General features: G+C 44.2%; 1 protein-coding gene across 1 annotated transcript in view; it reads right to left on the bottom strand.

The window, feature by feature from the left end:
• LOC136842640 (eukaryotic translation initiation factor 2-alpha kinase-like) overlaps positions 1–19,792 on the bottom strand; it is a 113,558-nt gene that overhangs the window by 44,358 nt on the left and 49,408 nt on the right. The window contains exons 9-10 of the mRNA XM_067110262.1: positions 2,896–3,034; positions 1,160–1,322 (exon numbers count right to left, since the gene is read on the bottom strand). Of these exons, the coding sequence (XP_066966363.1) occupies positions 1,160–1,322; positions 2,896–3,034 (302 nt within the window). The remainder of the gene's footprint in view (positions 1–1,159; positions 1,323–2,895; positions 3,035–19,792) is intronic.

Genomic DNA, 19,792 nt, shown 5'->3' with positions numbered 1-19,792 from the left:
TCTGGTATTGCAGCCACTGCTGCAAAACCAAACACTAGAAGAGTTAGAGTCAGACATAATAATAGTCACAATCGGGTAAAGTCAACTAAATACTTTAAGCTAATATAATTAGCGCAAACAAAGCAAAGAATACTTCACGAAAGACAGCGATAGCTACAACCATCCGGTGAAACAATATCCAAAAAAAAGCTGTTGAAACAACCGATGATCAGTCGTTGAGTGGCAGAAATGAATTGAGCTCTTCAGCTGTGCTGTACCTATCCTTCCCTGAAAGTGGGCGTGGTCGTTACCTACACAAAACAATAGAACGCTACTGCGAATTTCAAATTTAAGCTGCCGCAATAGTTAGAAATTAATAGCTATGTTGTTACTTGTTAAGTTACTTATATAAAACTGATCTTTGTGCAACAATCCACTTCTCCATATGTTATTCTTGTTCTATTAATTTGTTCTGAATTACATTTCTACTTCTTTACAAGACGGTACAGAATCTGCAAAAGTTGGTAAGATGATGATGATGATGATGTACCTTCTTGTAACCCTCAACTTCCTTGAAATCAATGTCTTTAGGACTGTCATTAATTTCAATGGAAGTTTTTCATTTGATTGTGCCAGCTGACAAGGGAAGGCAGAGTAAAAACTATCCAAAAGTCCTGTGGTAAGTTGTCTGTTATTCTCCTGACACTGTCATGTCACAGTATTCATTGTCAGTGGAAACTGAAGATAATGCACTGATGATGGTATCTGTGCGCATTATCTACGATACAACTAATAAAAATTATCATAAAAAGATTATGCCAATAATTGTGATAACGATGATCTAAAAGACACATTATCTACCCTGCTAGTCTAGGAGTGACCAGCAACTTAACAAAATTACATTTATCCACGCTCATGACCCAAATTTTCAGTAAAAATAAGTAAACAGAAATTTCAACAACAGTTTGATGAAAAACATACATTAAAGATAAATGACCAAATAATCAATTTTGTAAATGTAACATAAAGGTAATGTTGTATACTCAGTTCACCTGTTTAGTCATAAGGCAGGGACTATCTGTATATATATAAAGAATAAATGAGGCTTACATTTAAAAAATATACAAATTAACATTTGTTAATATACAAATTAACATTTGTTTCTTCAGATGTTACTTACATGAGGATTATTAAGGATAATATGATGTAACATCATGGTGATAAATCTAAGAGTTTGGTTGGCAATCCTTCGCCTCATGTGCCGCATGACCCACCGCATTGCTAGATAGTGTATTGCAGCATAAAATACAATTCCACAAGCCAGCTTTAACCAGTTGTCTGGTCTGTTGAAATAAAATTATATCCATTTAATCTTACACTGCTACATTATTAGTATAAAAAAAAAAAAGTTGTCTGTGCATTTTGAAGTCCAGTCAACTTCTGCTGATTTCTAAAAATCTATTCCATAAATATCATCCTATTACCATAGTGCCTATGCAGCATTAATTTGGTGTGATATGTTAAATTTTATTGTATTCCTACGGAACTCTGACACCACTTTAGTGTGTAGACTTGAAAGTGCTACATTAAGAATTTTGGGAAGCAATAAGAGGTACATTTATCACTTTCAGCAATATGCATTACCTGATCATGCATGCTCTAATGCAAAAAAAAAAAAAAAATGGTGTTGGCTGTAGATAGATGATGCTCACAATGTTCAAAACAATCAGAGAGAAATTTACAGCACATAGGAGTAGAGAATGACAAGAGTACAATGCACCAAAGGAAAAACAAAACAAATTGCTATGCCCTGAGCTGACAGAGAAGGAAGAAAGAAGAGTGTGTGCCAAAATAAAATCCTTAACCAAAAAGGATAGAGAAATGATATAATGAAAAAAAAAAAAGTTTCAGAAATCAAGGAAAGAAGTGATGTGGAAACCTCTGAAAGAATGAATAAGAAGGGCAGCAGACATAATAAGTAATATGACATGACACAGTGAAGAACAAAGAGAATGAAGAGAAGCAAAGCAACTTCCCTTATAAGAATAACGATTTTTTGCATTGCAATAATTGGGAAATTCATCTGGGTGTATTTTGGGACAAAAATATAAACTTTATTGCAAATACTGTACTTTTTTCAGCAATTTTAATTTTGGTGGGGAAAGTACAAAATTTTCTTGTATGTATCTCCTAATTTCTACCCATTATTTTACATACATATAGTTTTTTGGGGGTCTTTTTTATGCCATTACTGTATCCAGAATAATCATTCAGCTGTAAAATGAAAAGCACTACACGTATTTGAACAAGAAAAGGCACAGAGTTTTTATGGGGATCGCGCAGGCACGTGTCTTTTTTTTTTTTTAAAGGAAACTTCATGCTACTTTGTATTTCATTCTTAAATATTTCCTATTTTATAATTACAATAATTGGCATTGCAACAATTACGTAATTTATCTGGGGTTGTTCTGAAACACAAATATAAACTTTATTGCAAATACTTTTTTTTAGCAATTTTTTTGGAGGGAGAAAGTGAAAAATTTTCTAATGAAAAATTTTCGAATATCACCTAACTTCTACTTTTTATTTTATGTACACGAAGTTTTTTGGGACCTTTTTTAGGCCATTGTATACAGCAATCATTCAGCTGCAAAATAAACAAAATTGAGAAGTATACCATGAAAAGTGTCCGAGTTACACATCTTAGAACAAAAAAGAAAAGGTATATACATTTTAACACCTATTGCTCAAGTCGCTACCACTTCCCACACACATCACTGTTTATTATGGTCATAAACTAAAGGGTTACTAATAAAGCAGGATGGCATGACCAACAAAAACAGCCAAGAAATTTAGCCAAAAATACTTGCATGCACAGAAAACATAGCACAGCTTTTGATAAGTCTAAGTACTTACCCAATTTGGAAACAAATCCGAAAAACATATGAAGTAACTTCATCCATGAGTGTTTCCTCTTCTAAAACTGGAACTTCCCAAGGTCCACTGAAATTTAATTGCCCACTGTTTTCATCAGCAAATAAGTAATACCCATTATCTGTAAATTGAAAAATAGAATAAATGATAGATATACTGATAAATCAATATTCCATTACCTGCTCCTTAAAATACAACATTCTGGGTAACCAACATTTTTCTCAACTTAAAGACTATTATGCACGGAAGTTATTGCAAAAGCTTTAAACTGTTAATGCCTTGTATTAAAAGAGAAATGAATAATTAGATTACTACTGAGTGAGAACCCTATGTGAGGAAAGTTGCTACCCACTCACACTAACATTCTTAGTTTCTGTAAAGGATCATATGGCAATTATGTATATAAAATTAGTTTGGAAAAACTTAACAATAGTTTTTATAGTAAAAATATTAATGATATTTCTGCACGGTACTTGAAGGATACAAATGCATGTGCTTGGAAAGTATGTGAAACAAAACAAGGCGTACATCATAAAAAAATTAGGTCAATAGCATGAACTACGAAAACAGTTATGTTTAAATAGTAAACTTTCATTAATTCATACTGGATGATATATGATAAGAAGGCATCATTGGGGCCTTCCACATAAAAATGACATTTTTATAATAAAATAAAGTTTTATATATACTTACCAAGTAATTACATAGCTAACGTTTCTAGTATCGGCAGCTAAAATTTTAAACTCGCGGTAACGATTATGTTTTGGTGTAGGTGTCTCACCCCAACCACTTCGGGGAAGAAGAACAACAACTGAGCAAATGGTTTCAATTTGTTTTTGCCATTATGTCCATGCAAGGGGGGGAGGGAGGGCTCCCATTCTGTAATTACTTGGTAACTTTTATATAAAACTTTATTTTGTTGTAAAAATGTCATTTTTATATAAGTGACTCACCAAGTAATTACATAGCTAATTCCACACTGACAGGAGGTGGGATACATGGAATACTCTACCCCAAAACATTATTTATATTTATATTTAATGTAATGAATTTGAGAATAGAAAATTGCTAGCATTGGGACAATGCTTGTTGTTACCTTACCTTTTAAGAGAGCTGCTGCAGGAAGAAAGTGCCTCTGGTTGGCACTCATCTTACTCAGTAGAGGAGAGGGGGCATGGCCCTGGATCGCCTACTACATCAGTGGGAGACTTATATCGAAGGACAGCACCGAACGCTGGTAAGTTAAACAAAATTGCCCCTGCCTAGGGCACAGTACTAAACAAGACAACCAGATAACAATGCTGTTATCTACATCATAAAAATTTAAAAAACACCATCACCCAACCATTAAAAACTGGAGGGTATCCAAGTACATAGTAACCCCCAACTCCCCTAGAGCTCAACACCATAGATCAAGGCGATGAGAAAGGATGGAAGGGATGCTGTCTACATTCCCTCCTCCAACACCATGCCAGCCACCGACAAAGGACCCAAAGTACTGCAATCTCTAAAAACTGTTTCTACGTCCCTTAAATAGTGGGATGCAAATTCTGATTTACATCTCCAAGACGTTGCTTGGAGAATGTCTGACAGAGAAGGTAAAAGCTCTTCTTCTACTTGAGAGTGGGCTTCTCCAATGAGTTCTCTCAGGAAAAAAATTAGAGCATTCTTCGTAAGAGGACGTGAAGGATCTTTGACCGAAGTCTGCAAAATACTTGAAGGTCCCCTTAACGTCTCAGTCCCCTTCAGGTAAAACTTTAAAGTCCTTAAAGGGCAAAGAGCTCTTTCTTCCTCCTCAGGTCCTAGTATTTCTCCCAAATTCTTGACCTTAAAAGAACGAGGTCAGAGTTTAGACAGATTTTCATTCTTTGCGAGAAATCCGAGTGTTTAGAAATAGATCACATCTCCTCCTGAGAAACCAATCCTTCTATCTATGCCCTGTATCTCACTACTCCTCTTAGCTGTAGCGAAGGCTACCAGAAGAGGATCTTCTTAGTTAGATTCCTGAGAGAAGAGGTGCTGACAGGCTCAAAATCTGGTCCAGGCAACCTTTTCAAGACCATGCCTAGGTTCCAAGATACTGGCTCTGTCCTCTTTTGCTTATTTGTATCATAAGGATTTTATTAAATCAGAGAGGTCCTGATTCGAGGAAAAGTCAAGGCCTCTGTGCCTGAAGACTGAGCTAAGCATAGCCCTGTGGCCCTTTGTAGTCGAAGAGGCCAAGTCTCTTGAGGTTCTGAGGTATAAAAGGAAATCTGCAGTCTCAGTCAGAGTTATTTTAGAAGAAGAGATTTCATTCTTTCTGCACCAAGAGAGGAAAATGGACCACTTATTCTGGTAAACGCTGCAGGAAGATTGACGCCTGCATTTCAAGATAGCTTCTGCAGCTGCTCCCAAAAAGCCCTTAGTTCTGAGGAGTCTCTTGACAGTTTGTACCCTGTCAGAGCTAGAGTAGACAACCCTTGATGACATGGGGTTGTTTGAGAAGATTGTCTTTGAGGGAACAGTCTTGGAAAGTCTACCAGAAGACCCATGAGGTTCGGAAACCATTCCTTTAGAGGCCAAAATGGAGCAATCAGTATCACCGACGCATTCTGGTGGGACTGGAATTTATTCAACACCTCTCATATCATTATGAAGGGAGGGAAGGCATAAAGCTGCTTGTTGGACCAGTCCTGAAGCATTGCGTCCGTCACCCATGCCAACGGATCTGGGATTGGTGAACAAAAAAGTGGGAGACAATGGTTTTTGGACATCACAAAGAGGTCCAGAGTCAGTCTTCCCCACAGTCTCCACAGGCCAAGTAGACTAAAGGATGTAGAGTCCACTCCATGGGAATGACTTGACTGCCTCGGCTCAGTTGATCTGCCAGCACATTCAGTTTTCCCTGGACACATCTTGTCATAATTCTCGTCCAGTTCTGGTTGGCCCAGAGAAGCAGAACCCTCACTGCTTGGCAGAGTGAAAAGGAATGGGTTCCTCCCTGCTTGCTTATGTACAACAAGGCTGTTGTGTTGTCCAAATGAGCTGCTATGGTTTTGTCGTACACTTCTGAGGAAAAGGGTTGAAGATCCAATGAATAGCCTTTAGTTCCCTCACATTTATGTGTAGTTCCTTTTGATCTTGTGACCATGTCCGTGAGACTTCCCTGTCTCCCAGGAGAGCACTGAAGCCCAAGTCCGATGCATCAGCCAAGGCGCTCAGGTCGGGGTTCTGAGGTGAAAGGGACTTCCCTTCTAACAACCTGCTTTCTGACCTCCACCAACGCAGGTGTTTCTTGATGTTCTGGGTCACCGGAAACATGAAAGAGTCTGGGTGCCTTTTTCTGTCCCAGCTGGCTCTGAGGAAGAACTGCAGCACTCTCTTATGAAGCCTCCCCAGGGAAACAAACTGTTCTATTGAGGCCAATGTCCCAAGGAGACTCATCCATTTGTTGGCCAAGCAGCCCTGAAGGGAGAGAAACTCGTCTATCGTACGTAGACAGCACTCAACTTTCTTTGGGGCTGGAAAAGCCTGAAAAAGAAGAGTTCAGAGTATCCCTAAATAAACTATTTCCCGTGAAGGAGCCAGCTGAGACTTCTGATGATTGATCAACAATCTTAAATCCTGGGTTAACAGAAGAGTTTTCCAAAGGTCCTCCGCACATTGTTCCTTCGTCGGGGACCAAAGGAGCCAATCATCTAAGTAAAGTGAGATGTTTATCCCCATGAGATGAAGCCAAGATGCCGGGGGGCCAGAACCCGCGTAAAAACTTGAGTGGCCATTGTTAATCCGAAACATAGAGCTCGAAATGGAAAGAATTGGTCCTGAAATAGAAATCTTAGGTACTTCCTTGAATTCCGGTGTATGGAGATGTGGAAGGATGCATCTTGGATATCTACTGAGGCCATCCAGCCTCCCTGACAAAGAGCAGCAAGAATGGAACCATTCGTCTCCATACGAAACTTTGTTTTGAGAACAAAGTTGTCCAGTGCACTTATATCCAGGACAGGTCTTCATCCTCCTGTAGCCTTGGGGACTAAAAACAGCCGATTGCAGAACCCCTCTAAGCTCGGATCTGCGACTACCTTTATTGCTCTCTTCTCGAGGAGGACGTGTACTTCCTCTGCAAGAGCTGCAAACCTCTTTGAGCCTACTGAGTAGGCACTATAAGCTGATGGGCTTCTTGAATAATGGAGGTTGAACTGTGAATGGGATTGAGTAGCCAAACCTGAGAACTTCCCACCTATTGTTCTGCCCTTTCTCCTTCCAAGTCTCCCAAAAAAGAGAAGGAGCCTGGCACCTACTGGGGCATGGAGGACACTTGGTTCATTTCTTGGCTGAAGACTTGGATGATGATTTCTTGATCGAACAAGGGGTGAAACGCACGTTCATACGACCTCTTGGTTGAGCCCTTTGTGTGTTCCCACATATGGGAAAGGAAAAGGGCTGCAGAGGAGAGGATGTCTTGGAGCTAAGAGGATGAGGCTCCTTAGGACGCCTTGAGGAATGTACCAAAAGATCTTGCGTCGACTTCTTTTGTAAAGCCCAAGCAATGTTATTCACCACTGACTGCAAGAACAAAAACTGTACCAGAGGGGAGAAGAGAAGGGCAGATTTTTTTACGAGGTGTAAGAGCTGCAAAGCTCCCTCTTCTTTAAAATCCCCATGGCGTAGAGAGAGAGGCCAATTCATGAGAAATGTCTCTAATCCCCTTTTCCGCACAGGAGAAAACTCCAAGAACATCTGTAGACAAATCCAATCTGTCCAGTCTAAAAAAACTGACCACTTCAAAAATCTAAAACATTTTCTTCAGCAAACGGTTGAGCTCGGCTGCGGAGAACATTATCTTGGCTGCTGAAAAGGCTGACCTCCGGGAAGAGTCAATCAGACCGGAGAAGTCCCCCTGGGAGGAGGCAGGGACTCCCAAGGAAGGAGCTTCTCCGGTGGCATAACACTGATACCTTTTGTTCAACAGCCTTGTAGGGGGATAACTGAAACAAGCCTTCCCTTTCTCCCTTTTGTCCGAAAGCCAAGTCTCAACTTCATTCAGTGCTTTCCTTGCAAAGATGGATAGCACCGTCTTAGGTAACTTAGAAGACTCACTAGGAAGACCACTCATTTGAAAGACTGACGCAGGTGAAGACAGACCAGCCAGAGAGAAAAGATGGGAAAGCTACATAAAAGGAAACACAACAGTGCAGCATAAGCAGAAGAAGGGGAATCTTCCTCTGGCCCCTTATCCACATCCTCCTCAACTGAAGAGACCGGAGACAACGACAAATCTTTAGCAGGTTTCACAGATGACGAAGGTTTCTTTAAAAATCCTAAAATGTCATCTAGACACTGCTGAATAGGGGCAAGAGACAGATCCAAACACAACAAAGTCGAAGCTTCCTGCAGAAGAGGATGCGCTATTACTGAATGGACTGGTGCCATGAATGGACTGGTGCCGGGAGCTTAGAAGAAGAGTCAGGATAATCGGACGACACTACACTGTGAAGATTCTCCGAGCGAGTGGGTGCTAATGGCGCTTGGAAGCTACTGGCTGCTCGGCAGCCACTGGTTGCTTGAGACAGACACTGAGCACTTGACAGCCACTGACTGCTTTAGCACCAAAGAATGCTCAGGCCCCAAAGGAAGCTCAGGCGCTACTGGGCACTCTGGAGTTACTGGAAGCTCAGAAGACGATTCGTGCTCGGGAGCTGCACCACTGGGCACTTGCATCTTGAAGCATCGGGAGAAAGAGCAGGAAAAAACGCTCTGCTGTGCCAACTGGCACCACTAAATGCTTGCGTCTAGAAACATTGGGAGAATGTTCAGGAGACAAGCGCTCTGACACTGCTGCATTAACTGGCGCCACTGGGCGCTTGCGACGGCAAACGTCGGGAGAAGCACTCCAGGCACTGAAACGCCATTGGAGCCTCTGTTCAGGGCTGGAAGCCTCTGAACTAGAAGACAGACAGTGAGCCTCCGAAAAGACGCCTTTCCAATGGCTGTCATGCACTGTCATCACCTGGGACTTTACAACAGGGCGACTGAGGGGCCGACTACCTGTGGGCAGACCCCACCGACCTCCCTTGGGCCTCCGGTTTGGCTTCTCCCAGGTTTTGGGGAGTATGACAGGGGCCTTAACCTAAGAGAATCGGCGGGACGGGCAGCCAGCTCCTCCACTAACACTTCACTATTATCACTAACTTTATGTTCCATCAAGGAATGCACTGAAGCCCCTAACTGAGCCACTGTGTTCACTCTAACTCAAACATACGATCAAACTTAGACTCCAGACTGGCAATGGCATTGAGGTCAGGAGCAAGAGAGCTGGGTAAAGGATCAGGTGGTACAACAGAAGAGGCGGGAATGGGAGAAATTACAGGTAAAGATACAACAGGTACATCCGCAGAAGACCTAGCAGAATCCTGACTGGCTACAGTCTTGTCATGCTTAGTAGTCGCTTTTCTCTTTCTATCCCTCTTTAGCTTTGATACATGAGAACTCAAAATTTTCTCACACCTGTCCCCTGCAAGTCGTGCACAAAGTATGAGAATCATACTTGCAGAGGTTAATCTCGTATTACAGCCTTTGCTGCAATACCGAGTACTAGTCGTACTTGTGTCTGACACTATCGCTAAACAAGTCAAGAGTTAAAGTACAAAGTCACAATCAAGAAGTAAAATCCATGAAATTCCAAGGTTTTAATAAAAAACCCTAGCTATATAATTGCCGAAGGCTACCTGAAGCAAAAAATACTTTACCAATCAAGATACAATCAGAAACCAGCAGAGTATTGAGTTCCAAATCCAGCTGCTGCTCACAACCTACATTGTAAGCCAGCAGAAACAAATTGAAACCATTTGCTCAGTTGTTCTTCTTCTTCCCCGAAAGTGGGCGGGGTTAGACACCTACACCAAAACAAAAGAATTGCTACTGCGAGTTTCAAATTTTAGCTGCCAATACTAGAAATGCTAGCTATGTAATTACTTGGTAAGTCACTTATATAAAATGAAAAGTTATACAAAATACATCCCTACAGTATTTGTGTGAATGATTTTAAAATGTGCACACTACATAACCAATACGACAGAGGAACTTCACTACACCCTATCACTTAACGAAAGATGAATGACTACAGATGGCTGGATGAAGCAACCTTCCCAAAAAAGGAGGAATTTCATTACAAAGAAGGAGAGCATCCACGATTACAGTCATCCTTGCAGGACACTCCAACCCATGAAATATCTTGACCACTTTTTTTAATATAGCATTTGAGAGTTTACTGCTCCCAATACACAAGAATTTCTCTTCAGTGTTGTTACATGTGACCAAGCTAGGCATGTTCTTTCGTAGCAATCTGCCTTCCATCAACACCTAGAATACCTCAATACCATGAAAATATAAGCCTTCATTCCAGCACAATGACATTCATTTAATCCAACAACTTCTCATATGGTGATCCCTTTGTGGTTACCAAACTCTTGAAACAGGTGAAAAAGGGAGATATCATTTAGAACAATGTGGAGAACATTTTCCTGAGGTTGGAAGGTTTCCATACATTGTTGCTATATTTCAACATAAAAGTGAAATGTGGTTGACAAATGTATACTTTTCACTGTGACTTACAGTTGCTTCCCATAAAGGGGGAAACAACTGTAAGGCCCAGCTGAGATGACTGCACTGATACCATAAAGAGCAAATGCCTCCATAAGGAAGAGACCTACTACTGCTATTTGTAAACCATATCACATTTTCCACACAAAGCTGAGTAAACAAAAGCAAAACCTGGATTACAGGAGAGTTTCTGGCTAATACGTATAATACATTTCCTTCGTGTCAGTAAACACAATCTATACATTTCCTTCGTGTCAATAAACACAACCTGAGAACGATTACTAAACCAAATGAACTGGTTCCATTTTTTGGAGGGAAGATAATGAACCAAGACACAGCAAAATCTCTAATCCTATGTTAAACAGGTTACACAGCATCCATACTGCAGCTTAATAATTTTTGTTCCCTAAAAATATGAAAATTTTTTCAGTCATATTATTTACTGATAAAAGGCAATAAAAGTTCTTTATTACAAATATCCTTAGCCTTATTTTTCATTCTGTTTTCAAAGTCATTGGAACCCTAAGTATATTTCCATCATGGAAATACTAGGAAAGCTATTTAAAGATATACAAACTGATGTACTGTAAATAGTTATATAGTGGCCCGCATTTTTATGTGGGAATAGGTTCCAGAACCTACCGTGGTATTGCAAAAATCCCCTCTAAAAATGCTTATAACTGGCTTATAACTGCCAAATACCTTGTACCCCTTAAACTAAAATGCTTATTACTACCTAATTTAACATTTCACTGCTTAATTTGATAGTTCAAATAAAAATATACCTTAAATATCAAACTAAAACAATTTAATATTTCAAACAAAAATACATCCCAAACCATCATCCCAAAACACCCAAAGTAACCATACATTACAGTACTTTCCTACTACTGTTACTCTTAAGTAGGCTATATACACCCCTAAAATGCTTACAACTGCTTATTTTGACAGTTCACTGCCAAACTTGACAGTTCAAACAAAAATATACCTCAAACTATCATCCCACAACACCCTAATACCATTTCAAAGTCATGTTGCAAAATTAAGCACCATCCTACAACCATTACTTTTGTGTATCCCCTATCATTCAGACATGCACGTTTTCTTTGGCCTACGTAACTTTGTGCATCGTTCTGTGCATGATGTAATGCACTGGGTGAACATTTTACATATACTTTTGATATTTTCCTGTGTTGTAAGATGATTTTGAAGTTATATTTACTGTACTAGTATTTTCGTGATTATGTACAAATACATTTATGGTTTACGTTGTATTGCATAAATTAAAAAATTCTTCTGCCCTCTCTTACATATACTGTATTGATCTAATCACCTTGAAAATATTTAAAATTCAAAATTTCAAAAACAGGAAACTCAAAACATCCATGCTTCAATACTACTGTAGAAATTTTTCTGTGATGATATACAAAATCAATCTCTCTCTCTCTCTCTCTCTCTCTCTCTCTCTCTCTCTCTCTCTCTCTCTCTCATATACCAGTACTGCACTGTACAAATCCTTTAATGAAAATAATATCAATCACTTACCATAAACATAAAAAACATGAAAATAAACAAATCCAGCAAGTTCATGACAGATCACGGAGGTAGTGTTGCCATATTTTTGCTTTGTCTGACTTACTGTACCGTATTTCATTACAAGTTTAGTTGACTATGATTATCACACATATTATAACAGTACACAAGAGAATATTTTATCACTGTAGATGTTTCATCTCTAATCACCGTAAAAATATTTAAAATCAGAATTTCATACATAAGCAACTCTCAACACTCTCATCCCAGGCATAGTTTAAGTGCCTTTGAATTCTCGTTTCCAGCAAGTTAGTACTGTGCTTCGATGTATAAACACTTCAGTTCTCTCTCTCTCTCTCTCTCTCTCAAACAGCATACATATATTTTAATGAAAAAAAAAACAGCAAAATATCAATGAAAAGTTATTTCACTTACAGAATCCATTTATACTTTGCTTAAACTTGGTGTAAAAACCAGTTTCTCTACCTCTCTCTCTCTCTCTCAAACAGTAAACATTATCCTTTACAGAACCCACTTATACTTAGCTAAGACTTGGATGTAAAAACCATAGTTCTCTCTCTCTCTCTCTCTCTCTCTCTCTCTCTCTCTCTCTCTCTCTCTCTCTCTCTCTCTCTCTCTCTCTCTCTAAATATACAATACATATTTTAATGAAAAAATACAGTAATTAGTGAATAGTATTGCTCAACAAAAAATAAATATTTTTAGAGTAAATTGTATTTTTCCTAACTATACAAACCTGAGGTCCTTTACATTACGATTACTCACAGTGCAGCTGGAAACAGCCGTTGAACTTTCAAACAAGGTGGTTAGGCAGTAAACTACCACCCGGGAGGCAGGAGTCCTGCCTGCCCGGATGTAAACACTCCAATTTGCCTTTCGGCCCAGGTGTAAGATTGAGGGATGGCATGAGGTGGGCATGAAAATGTAATGTAAAGGACCTCAAGGTTTGTATAGCTAGGAAAAATACAATTTACTTTAAAAAACTGTTATTTGTTCTGACACGGTATACAAACCATCAGTCCTTCACATTAGGAGGACTCACTGGTTGGAGGGGGAAATATGAGTGAGTCTCTATGAACTGACTGGAGTTCGCCACACCTGGGGTTCCCTTCCTGGTCGATAGACAGAGGAAGGGAAAACCTGCCTCCGCAAATTGATCGGGTTATAGGAAATGCAAGATCCATTGTCAGTCTTCTGGGCCTTTTTGTATGAATGAGGAAGGTGTCATTTCATACAAAAATAGGCTACGATGAACCTTAAAAAGTCGGTGACAGTAAGACAAATACAAGTAATGGGTTTGTCTTATTGTCATGATCTCCTTACTCCCCTTGCTAGAAGAAGGAATGGGTTTACTTCTATGATCCTGAAAGGAAATAGAACAGAACCTCAAAGTGTATGCTCACCTGGATCAACCGCCAGATCTAGCAAGTAACGGCTCGAATCCACTCTCTGCCCACAGGAAGAGAGCCAGGACGAAGAGAAGGAGAGGCCAGTCACTCCCACACTCATTCTCGCATCCACAACCGCACATCTTAGGCAAGATGCAACCCTGTCCTGTTGGAAGAGCAGGGTAAGCTACACAACTTGTTGAGCAGCCACCAGAGGTCCAAAGGAAAAGGTGTCCAAGGACTTGTGGGCAATATTTGCAAGGTAGAAAGAAGTGAAGGTGGTCTATAGGACCACACCCTCGCTTTCAATACCTGAGGAAGCAACAGGTTCTTCCAAAATGCGAGGGTCAGACCAATGCTCTGGACAGACGGAAGGTACCAGTGTCATCTTCTCCAGCAGCAGAGTATGCTCTCCTAATCGTCTCATGAAGCCAGAAAGAAATCGCGTTCTTGGATGTCCCTTTCTTGGTCGAGCCAGCGCTAACAAGGAGTCATCGACACTCAGGCCAGAGATGGCAAGTTCTCTTCAAATAGCACAGCAGCACTCTAACAGGGCACAGTAGCATCTCGTCTGGGTCATTACCTACAAAGTCCTCTAGGGATGAGATCGTGAAGGACTCGAACCTAGCATCAGGGACCGATGGGCTCTGAGTCTTCGCTACAAAGTCCGGGACGAAATCGAGCATAACTGATCCCCATCCCTCAAGTGTTTAACATCAAAGGAAAGTCCATGAAGTTCTCCTACTCTCTTCGCCGATGCCAGGGCAAGCACGAAGACGGTTTTGAGGGTCACATCCCTATCTGACGACTCTCATAAAGGCTCATACAGAGCACGAATCAGGCTCCTTAGAATGAGAGTCAGATCCCACACAGGGGGCCTGAGGTCCCTGGGTGGGCAAGACCTCTCAAAGCTTCTCATCAGTAGTGAAATCTCAATAGAGGAGGAGACACTTTCAGCCGCAAGACTAGGCCAGGTGCAGCTCTGTAGCCTTTTACGGTTGAAACAGAGAGAAGCTTCTCTCGGCGTAGAAAGACGAGAAAGTCCGCAACCTGCTGAACAGTCGTTCTGACCGGAGAGATATCACATCTACGACACCAGCCACAGAACACAGACCACTTTCCCTGGTATACTGCTGCAGAGGACAGCCTGAGGTGCAGAGGACAGCCTGAGGTGTCCGGCCATCTCTGTTGCTGCACAAAGCAAAAAGCCTCTCACTCACATGAGATGCTGGACAACCGCCAGCTGTGAAGACAAAGGGACTGCACTGCCTGGTGGTACTGCTCTACGTGGGGTTGACACAAAAGGTGGGGCCAGGGAGGAATCTCTCTCGGCGCCTCGGAAAGAGGAGCTAGCAGGTCGAGATACCAAACACCCTGAGGCCATTTGGGAGCCAGCAGAATCATCCTGAGATTCGGAGTGATCATCACTTGGCTGATCACCCTGCGAATCAGACAAAACGGAGGAAAGGCGTAGACATCGAGGTTGTCCCACGGGTGCTGGAACGCATCCTCCGCAGCAGCCCATGGGCCCTGCACAACCAAACAAAAGACCTGAAGTTTCCTGTTGTGCCAGGTGGCGAACAGATCTATGACTGGACGCCCCCAAAGATCGAACAACCTCTCCTCAATGTCTGGGTGAAGGGACCACTCTGTCCCTATCACCTGATTCTGTCAACTGAGCTTGTCTGCCACTACATTCCTCTTGCCTGGAATGTACCTGGCTGACAGCTCTACCAAGTGGGCCAGAGCCCACTCGTGCACCTGCATCGTCAACTGATGAGGCAGAAAGGACACAAGGCCCCCTTGCTTGTCGACATATGCCACTACCGTGGTGTTGTCACTCATAAACATCACGGAGTGTCCCATCACTCGATCCTGAAACTCTTGGAGAGCCAGGAAGGCCGCCTTGAGTTCCAGATGTTGATGTGAAGGTGCTTGTCATCTCGGTGCCACACCCACGAAGTCAGCAATTCCTCCAGGTGTGCGCCCCATCCCTCAGTCGATGCGTCCGAGAACAGAAGCATGTCCGGAGGGGGAGTATGCGGGCATACTGCTATCAAGAGGTTCCTGTTGTCCATCCACCAGTCTAGGTCCTCTCTCACCTCCCTCAAAAGAGTGATGAGAAAGGACTAGGGGTCTCGAGACTGGGACCAGTACTCCTTCAGTCACCACTGCAGGGACCAAAGATGCAGACGCCCCTGAGGGACCAGCCTCTCCAATGACGACAGGTGACTGAGGACGACTTGCCACTGCCGAGCTGGCTGCTCCTGTCGAGACAAGAACAGCTGTACTGCCTTTCTGAACCTGCTGATATTAGTCCAAGGGGAAGACTCTTGCTACTACTGTATCTATCAACATGCCCAGTACTTTATCCTTTAGTTGGGGGTGAGATCCAACTTCTCGAGATTTACCACAATCCCTAGATCATGGCAAAACTTGAGGAGCCGATCCCTGTCCTGAAGCAACTGAAAGCGAGAGCTCACCAGGACCAGCCAATCGTTAAGATACCTCAAAAGACGTATCCTGTGCGAATGGGCCCAAGCTGACACTAAGGTGAACACTTGCGTGAACACCTAGGGAGCGGTTGAGAGCCCGAAACAAGAGTACCCTGAACTGGTACACTGTCTCCCTGAGGATAAAGCGAAGGTACTTGCGGGAAGACATATGGGTGGGTATTTGGATATATGCATCCTTCTGGTCCACCATAAGCATGAAGTCGTTCTCCCTGATGGAGGCCTCCATTGTAGCCTGAGTTTGGCGAACGAATTGGTTCAGTGGAGAGAGGTCTCCAATCCCCTGAAGCTTTCTCTATGAGAAAGACATGGTTGCAAAAGCCTGGGGTCCGATCCAAAGAGACTTCCACAGCTCCCTTGCTCAGCATGACTTGCACCCCTTGCTTGAGTATGAGAGCCTTTGTCGAACCAAGAACATAAGCAAGGAGATGGACTGGAGTGTTGGTGAGGGGTGGCCGAGACTCAAAGGGGAGTAGATATCTCTCCCGAAGGACCTCCACTACCCAGGTCTCGGCTCCATATCACTGTCATGTTGCCCAATGGCTCAACAGGCATCCCCCCCCAACACCACTGGCAGCAGCTGGAGGGGAATGACACCCCTAGCGTTTCCCTTCTTCTTCGCCATGCACCCTTTACCGGACTGGAAAGAGGGCTGAAAGGGGCGCAACTGCCTACTCTTCCCAGTGGAAGAAGAAGGCTGGGTGTTCCCACAGGAACCCTTCGAAGTCTGAGACTTCTTGGGGGCCGAGGAAGTGCTGCCCTGACCTGAAGGCCGGGCCACAGTGGAGCAAAGACCCAGAGGTCTTGGCCAGTATCTGGTGGACAAGGCAGTCGGTGTCTTCAGCCCGATGCTTGTCCACCGCAGCATCTACCAGCTCCCTACGAAAGAGAGAGGCAGAACCCAGCAACGGTCCGTTCCATATGGTCATTGCCAACTCAGGACCTACAAATCTGGCAAAAGGGAAAGGACAGCATCTCTTCTCTTTAACACCAAGTTTGCCCACAGGTTTGCCGTCTGGTGGGCAAGGTAAGAGATGGCTCTTGCCAAAATGAGAAAGGACAGCGTCTCTTCACTTTAACACAAGTTTGCCCATAAGTTTGCCGTCTGGTGGGCAAGGTAAGAGATGGCTCTTGGCGAAACGAGAAAGGACAGCGTCTCTTCTCTTTAACACCAAGTTTGCCCACAGGTTTGCCGACAGCAGAGTCTTCCCCAGGCAAAATAGCACCCATGGAGGCAGCCACTTTGGATACTGTGAATGACCACAGATCCAGCAGGAGACTGCCGGGAGAGCCGCCATAGTGGTGGCTTCCAGGGTCGCTGCTTCTTGCTGTGAAAGGGAGATTCCTTCCGCAGTAAGCTGCTGCAGCGAGAGACCCAGGCCTAGACGCTCCAGGTCTGGGTCAACCTGCTTGGTTGGCGATGCCCTCTCTGAGGGCATATAGAAGCTCTTCTGTTAAGGCAGAGGAGGAGGAAGCAGCTTGTCCAAGCAGTTTGAACGAAGTGAATTCTCTTGCCCAGAAACAAGATTATCCACTTGATCGAGGACTCCCTCAGCATGCACGGACCACGGCAGCCCCTCCAAAACCTTGGGTTCCTTTTTCAGGCCCCAGGAGGATTCCAGGTTTGAAGGACGATCCACAGATGAGGCCGTGGTCCCTTCCCCAAGGTCACTGTGCTGACGGATCAGCGCAATGACCTCTACAAAAGTCCTGTATTTCGGGGGTGTCTGCATCCTGGGTGAGAGGACTCTCGAGTCCTTCCAGGGTGTGGTCCTTCCGATCTACTTTTCCGGCAGGAGGGAGAACCTCGGCAGACCCGTTGGATCCTTCCTGCACTACAAGGGCATACAACCTAGTCGATCCGAGGACCGAGCCAGAAATATATACCTTTGTAGTCAAACTTTGGGAAGGGGACTCTCCAGAGTTCCTCCTATCCGACTCGCACCTCCCATGGAAACCCCAGGAGTTGAGGGGACAGGTGAGGAGGATCGGGCACCTCCGCTAGTCCTGCTGGTGGAACCAGCAGGAGGAGTGGGCCGAGAGCTGTCATCAACCCGCGGTGATGACAGCAACCTGGGTCCAGGTGAGCAATTTTGCCTAGGCAAAAGGTTGTCCCAAGGAGAGGATAGCAACCCACGCAAGCCAAGCCAAGTGCTCAACTCAACTGAGCCAGACCGTTGACAGGCCCCAGTCTTCTTCGAGGCCGGGACCTCACAAGAAGAATGTACAGGGGACCTCCTCTCTGTCTCTCCAGATGCTCACACTCGAGAGACCGAAGCACCAACATGGGAACCTGGCTTGACACTAGAAGCAGTGCCAGCAAGCAGGGCTGAGACACCTGCATGTTTTGGCTCGTTCTCCCATCCTGTGCCTGAACTGGTACAGTGAGCAGACTCTCCGACACTGGGGATACCCCGAGTCTCATTAGAGACCTGAGTACTCGGAGCGGCTCATGAATGAGCACCCGACACAGTCCCAGCCTTCGAAGCAGATTTCTTAGGCATGGCAACGGGTGTGCAAACCAAGTCTTGCATGCCCGAGGCTCCCAAAATGCTAGACTCAGGGGTTAGGGATTTGGTTCCCTGACCCGAAGGTCGGGAAGAGCTGATGAGGGATCCCACTGCTTCCCCTGTGGAAGGAGGCAGTCCCTTAGAAGCCCCAGGATGAGATTTCTTAGAGGGGAGAGACAGTCTTCTTCTTTGACCAACAAACCTCAGAAGAAGAAGGGGAAGAGGTAGTAGATGATGACGATGACGACGAAGACGAAGACGATGAAAATGAAGACAATGACACCTTCCTAGATCTCTTCTTCGACTTCTTCGTTATCTTTCAGGATGGCAGTCAAATCCCCCATCCAGGAGGGAGCAGCATTTGTCATGGGAGCAGCAGGGGTGGCCAGGGTAGCGGGAGTGACCTGGGCAACAGGTATGTCATCTACAGGAGCAGTGACTGGGGCAGCCGGGCCAGCCAGTATAGCTTGGAAGCCAGGGAAGCAAGGAGCAGCGACTGGGGCGACCAGAATAGCCTGGGCAGGTGGAGGAGCCAGGGCAGGCTGGGAGCTAGGGAAGGCAGGAGTCGCAACTGGGGCGACCGGGATAGCCAGGACAGGTGGAGCAGCCAGGATAGCCCACTAGCCAGCAAAGCCAGGAACAGCTGGAGAGGGAACCATCATATGAGGCATGGTGGAGGTCATCATCATAGAGGGCTCAGGTTGGGACAGTGGGGCCACGGAGAAGCCAGGAGGCAGAGGCACTACATGCTGGGATGCTGGCACAGCGGTCACCTAGGTCCCCAGGTGAGACAAGACTGTTACCGGCATCTTAGCGAAGGCTGTCATTGTCACAGCACTGGTGGTAGAGGTAGCCGCAGCGTGGGTTACCACCAGAGTCCCAGTCAGATGGGACAGGAGGCCCTCCAAGGATGGAATGCCGGAAAGACCTAGGTGGAACCATGCTGCTGTCAAGTCACTAGCCTGCTTCCTGAGGGAAGCCTCTACCGCCAAACCTGAAGTGGAAAAAGTCGGGTTAGTGGAGGGAGTCTCCTCTCGCTCTGGAGGAAAGTTTTCCCCCCGGGGCGAGAAGAGGCCCTGAGAAGAGGTCATCCTGATCATCCGTCCTCCCCCAACCCCACAATGTTCCATGCCCGACGAAGCGAGCAAAGAAGACGAAGGGGAGTCCTCTCCCAAAGAAGAGACAGCCAGAAGGGGAAGCTTCCCGGGAGAGAGAAACAATCCCGAAGGGTTAGTCAGCAGGGGAGTCATCGGGGTCATATAACCCACAGATAATGCCTTGGAGGCTTCCTCTGGTACTGTTTCCTCCCCTCAAACTTCGCCTACTG

Source organism: Macrobrachium rosenbergii, chromosome 10 (genome assembly GCF_040412425.1).
Source record: "Macrobrachium rosenbergii isolate ZJJX-2024 chromosome 10, ASM4041242v1, whole genome shotgun sequence".
Lineage (NCBI taxonomy): Eukaryota > Metazoa > Arthropoda > Malacostraca > Decapoda > Palaemonidae > Macrobrachium > Macrobrachium rosenbergii.
The sequence above is the reverse complement of the archived record's forward strand: the minus strand, read 5'-3'. Positions and strand labels throughout refer to the sequence as shown.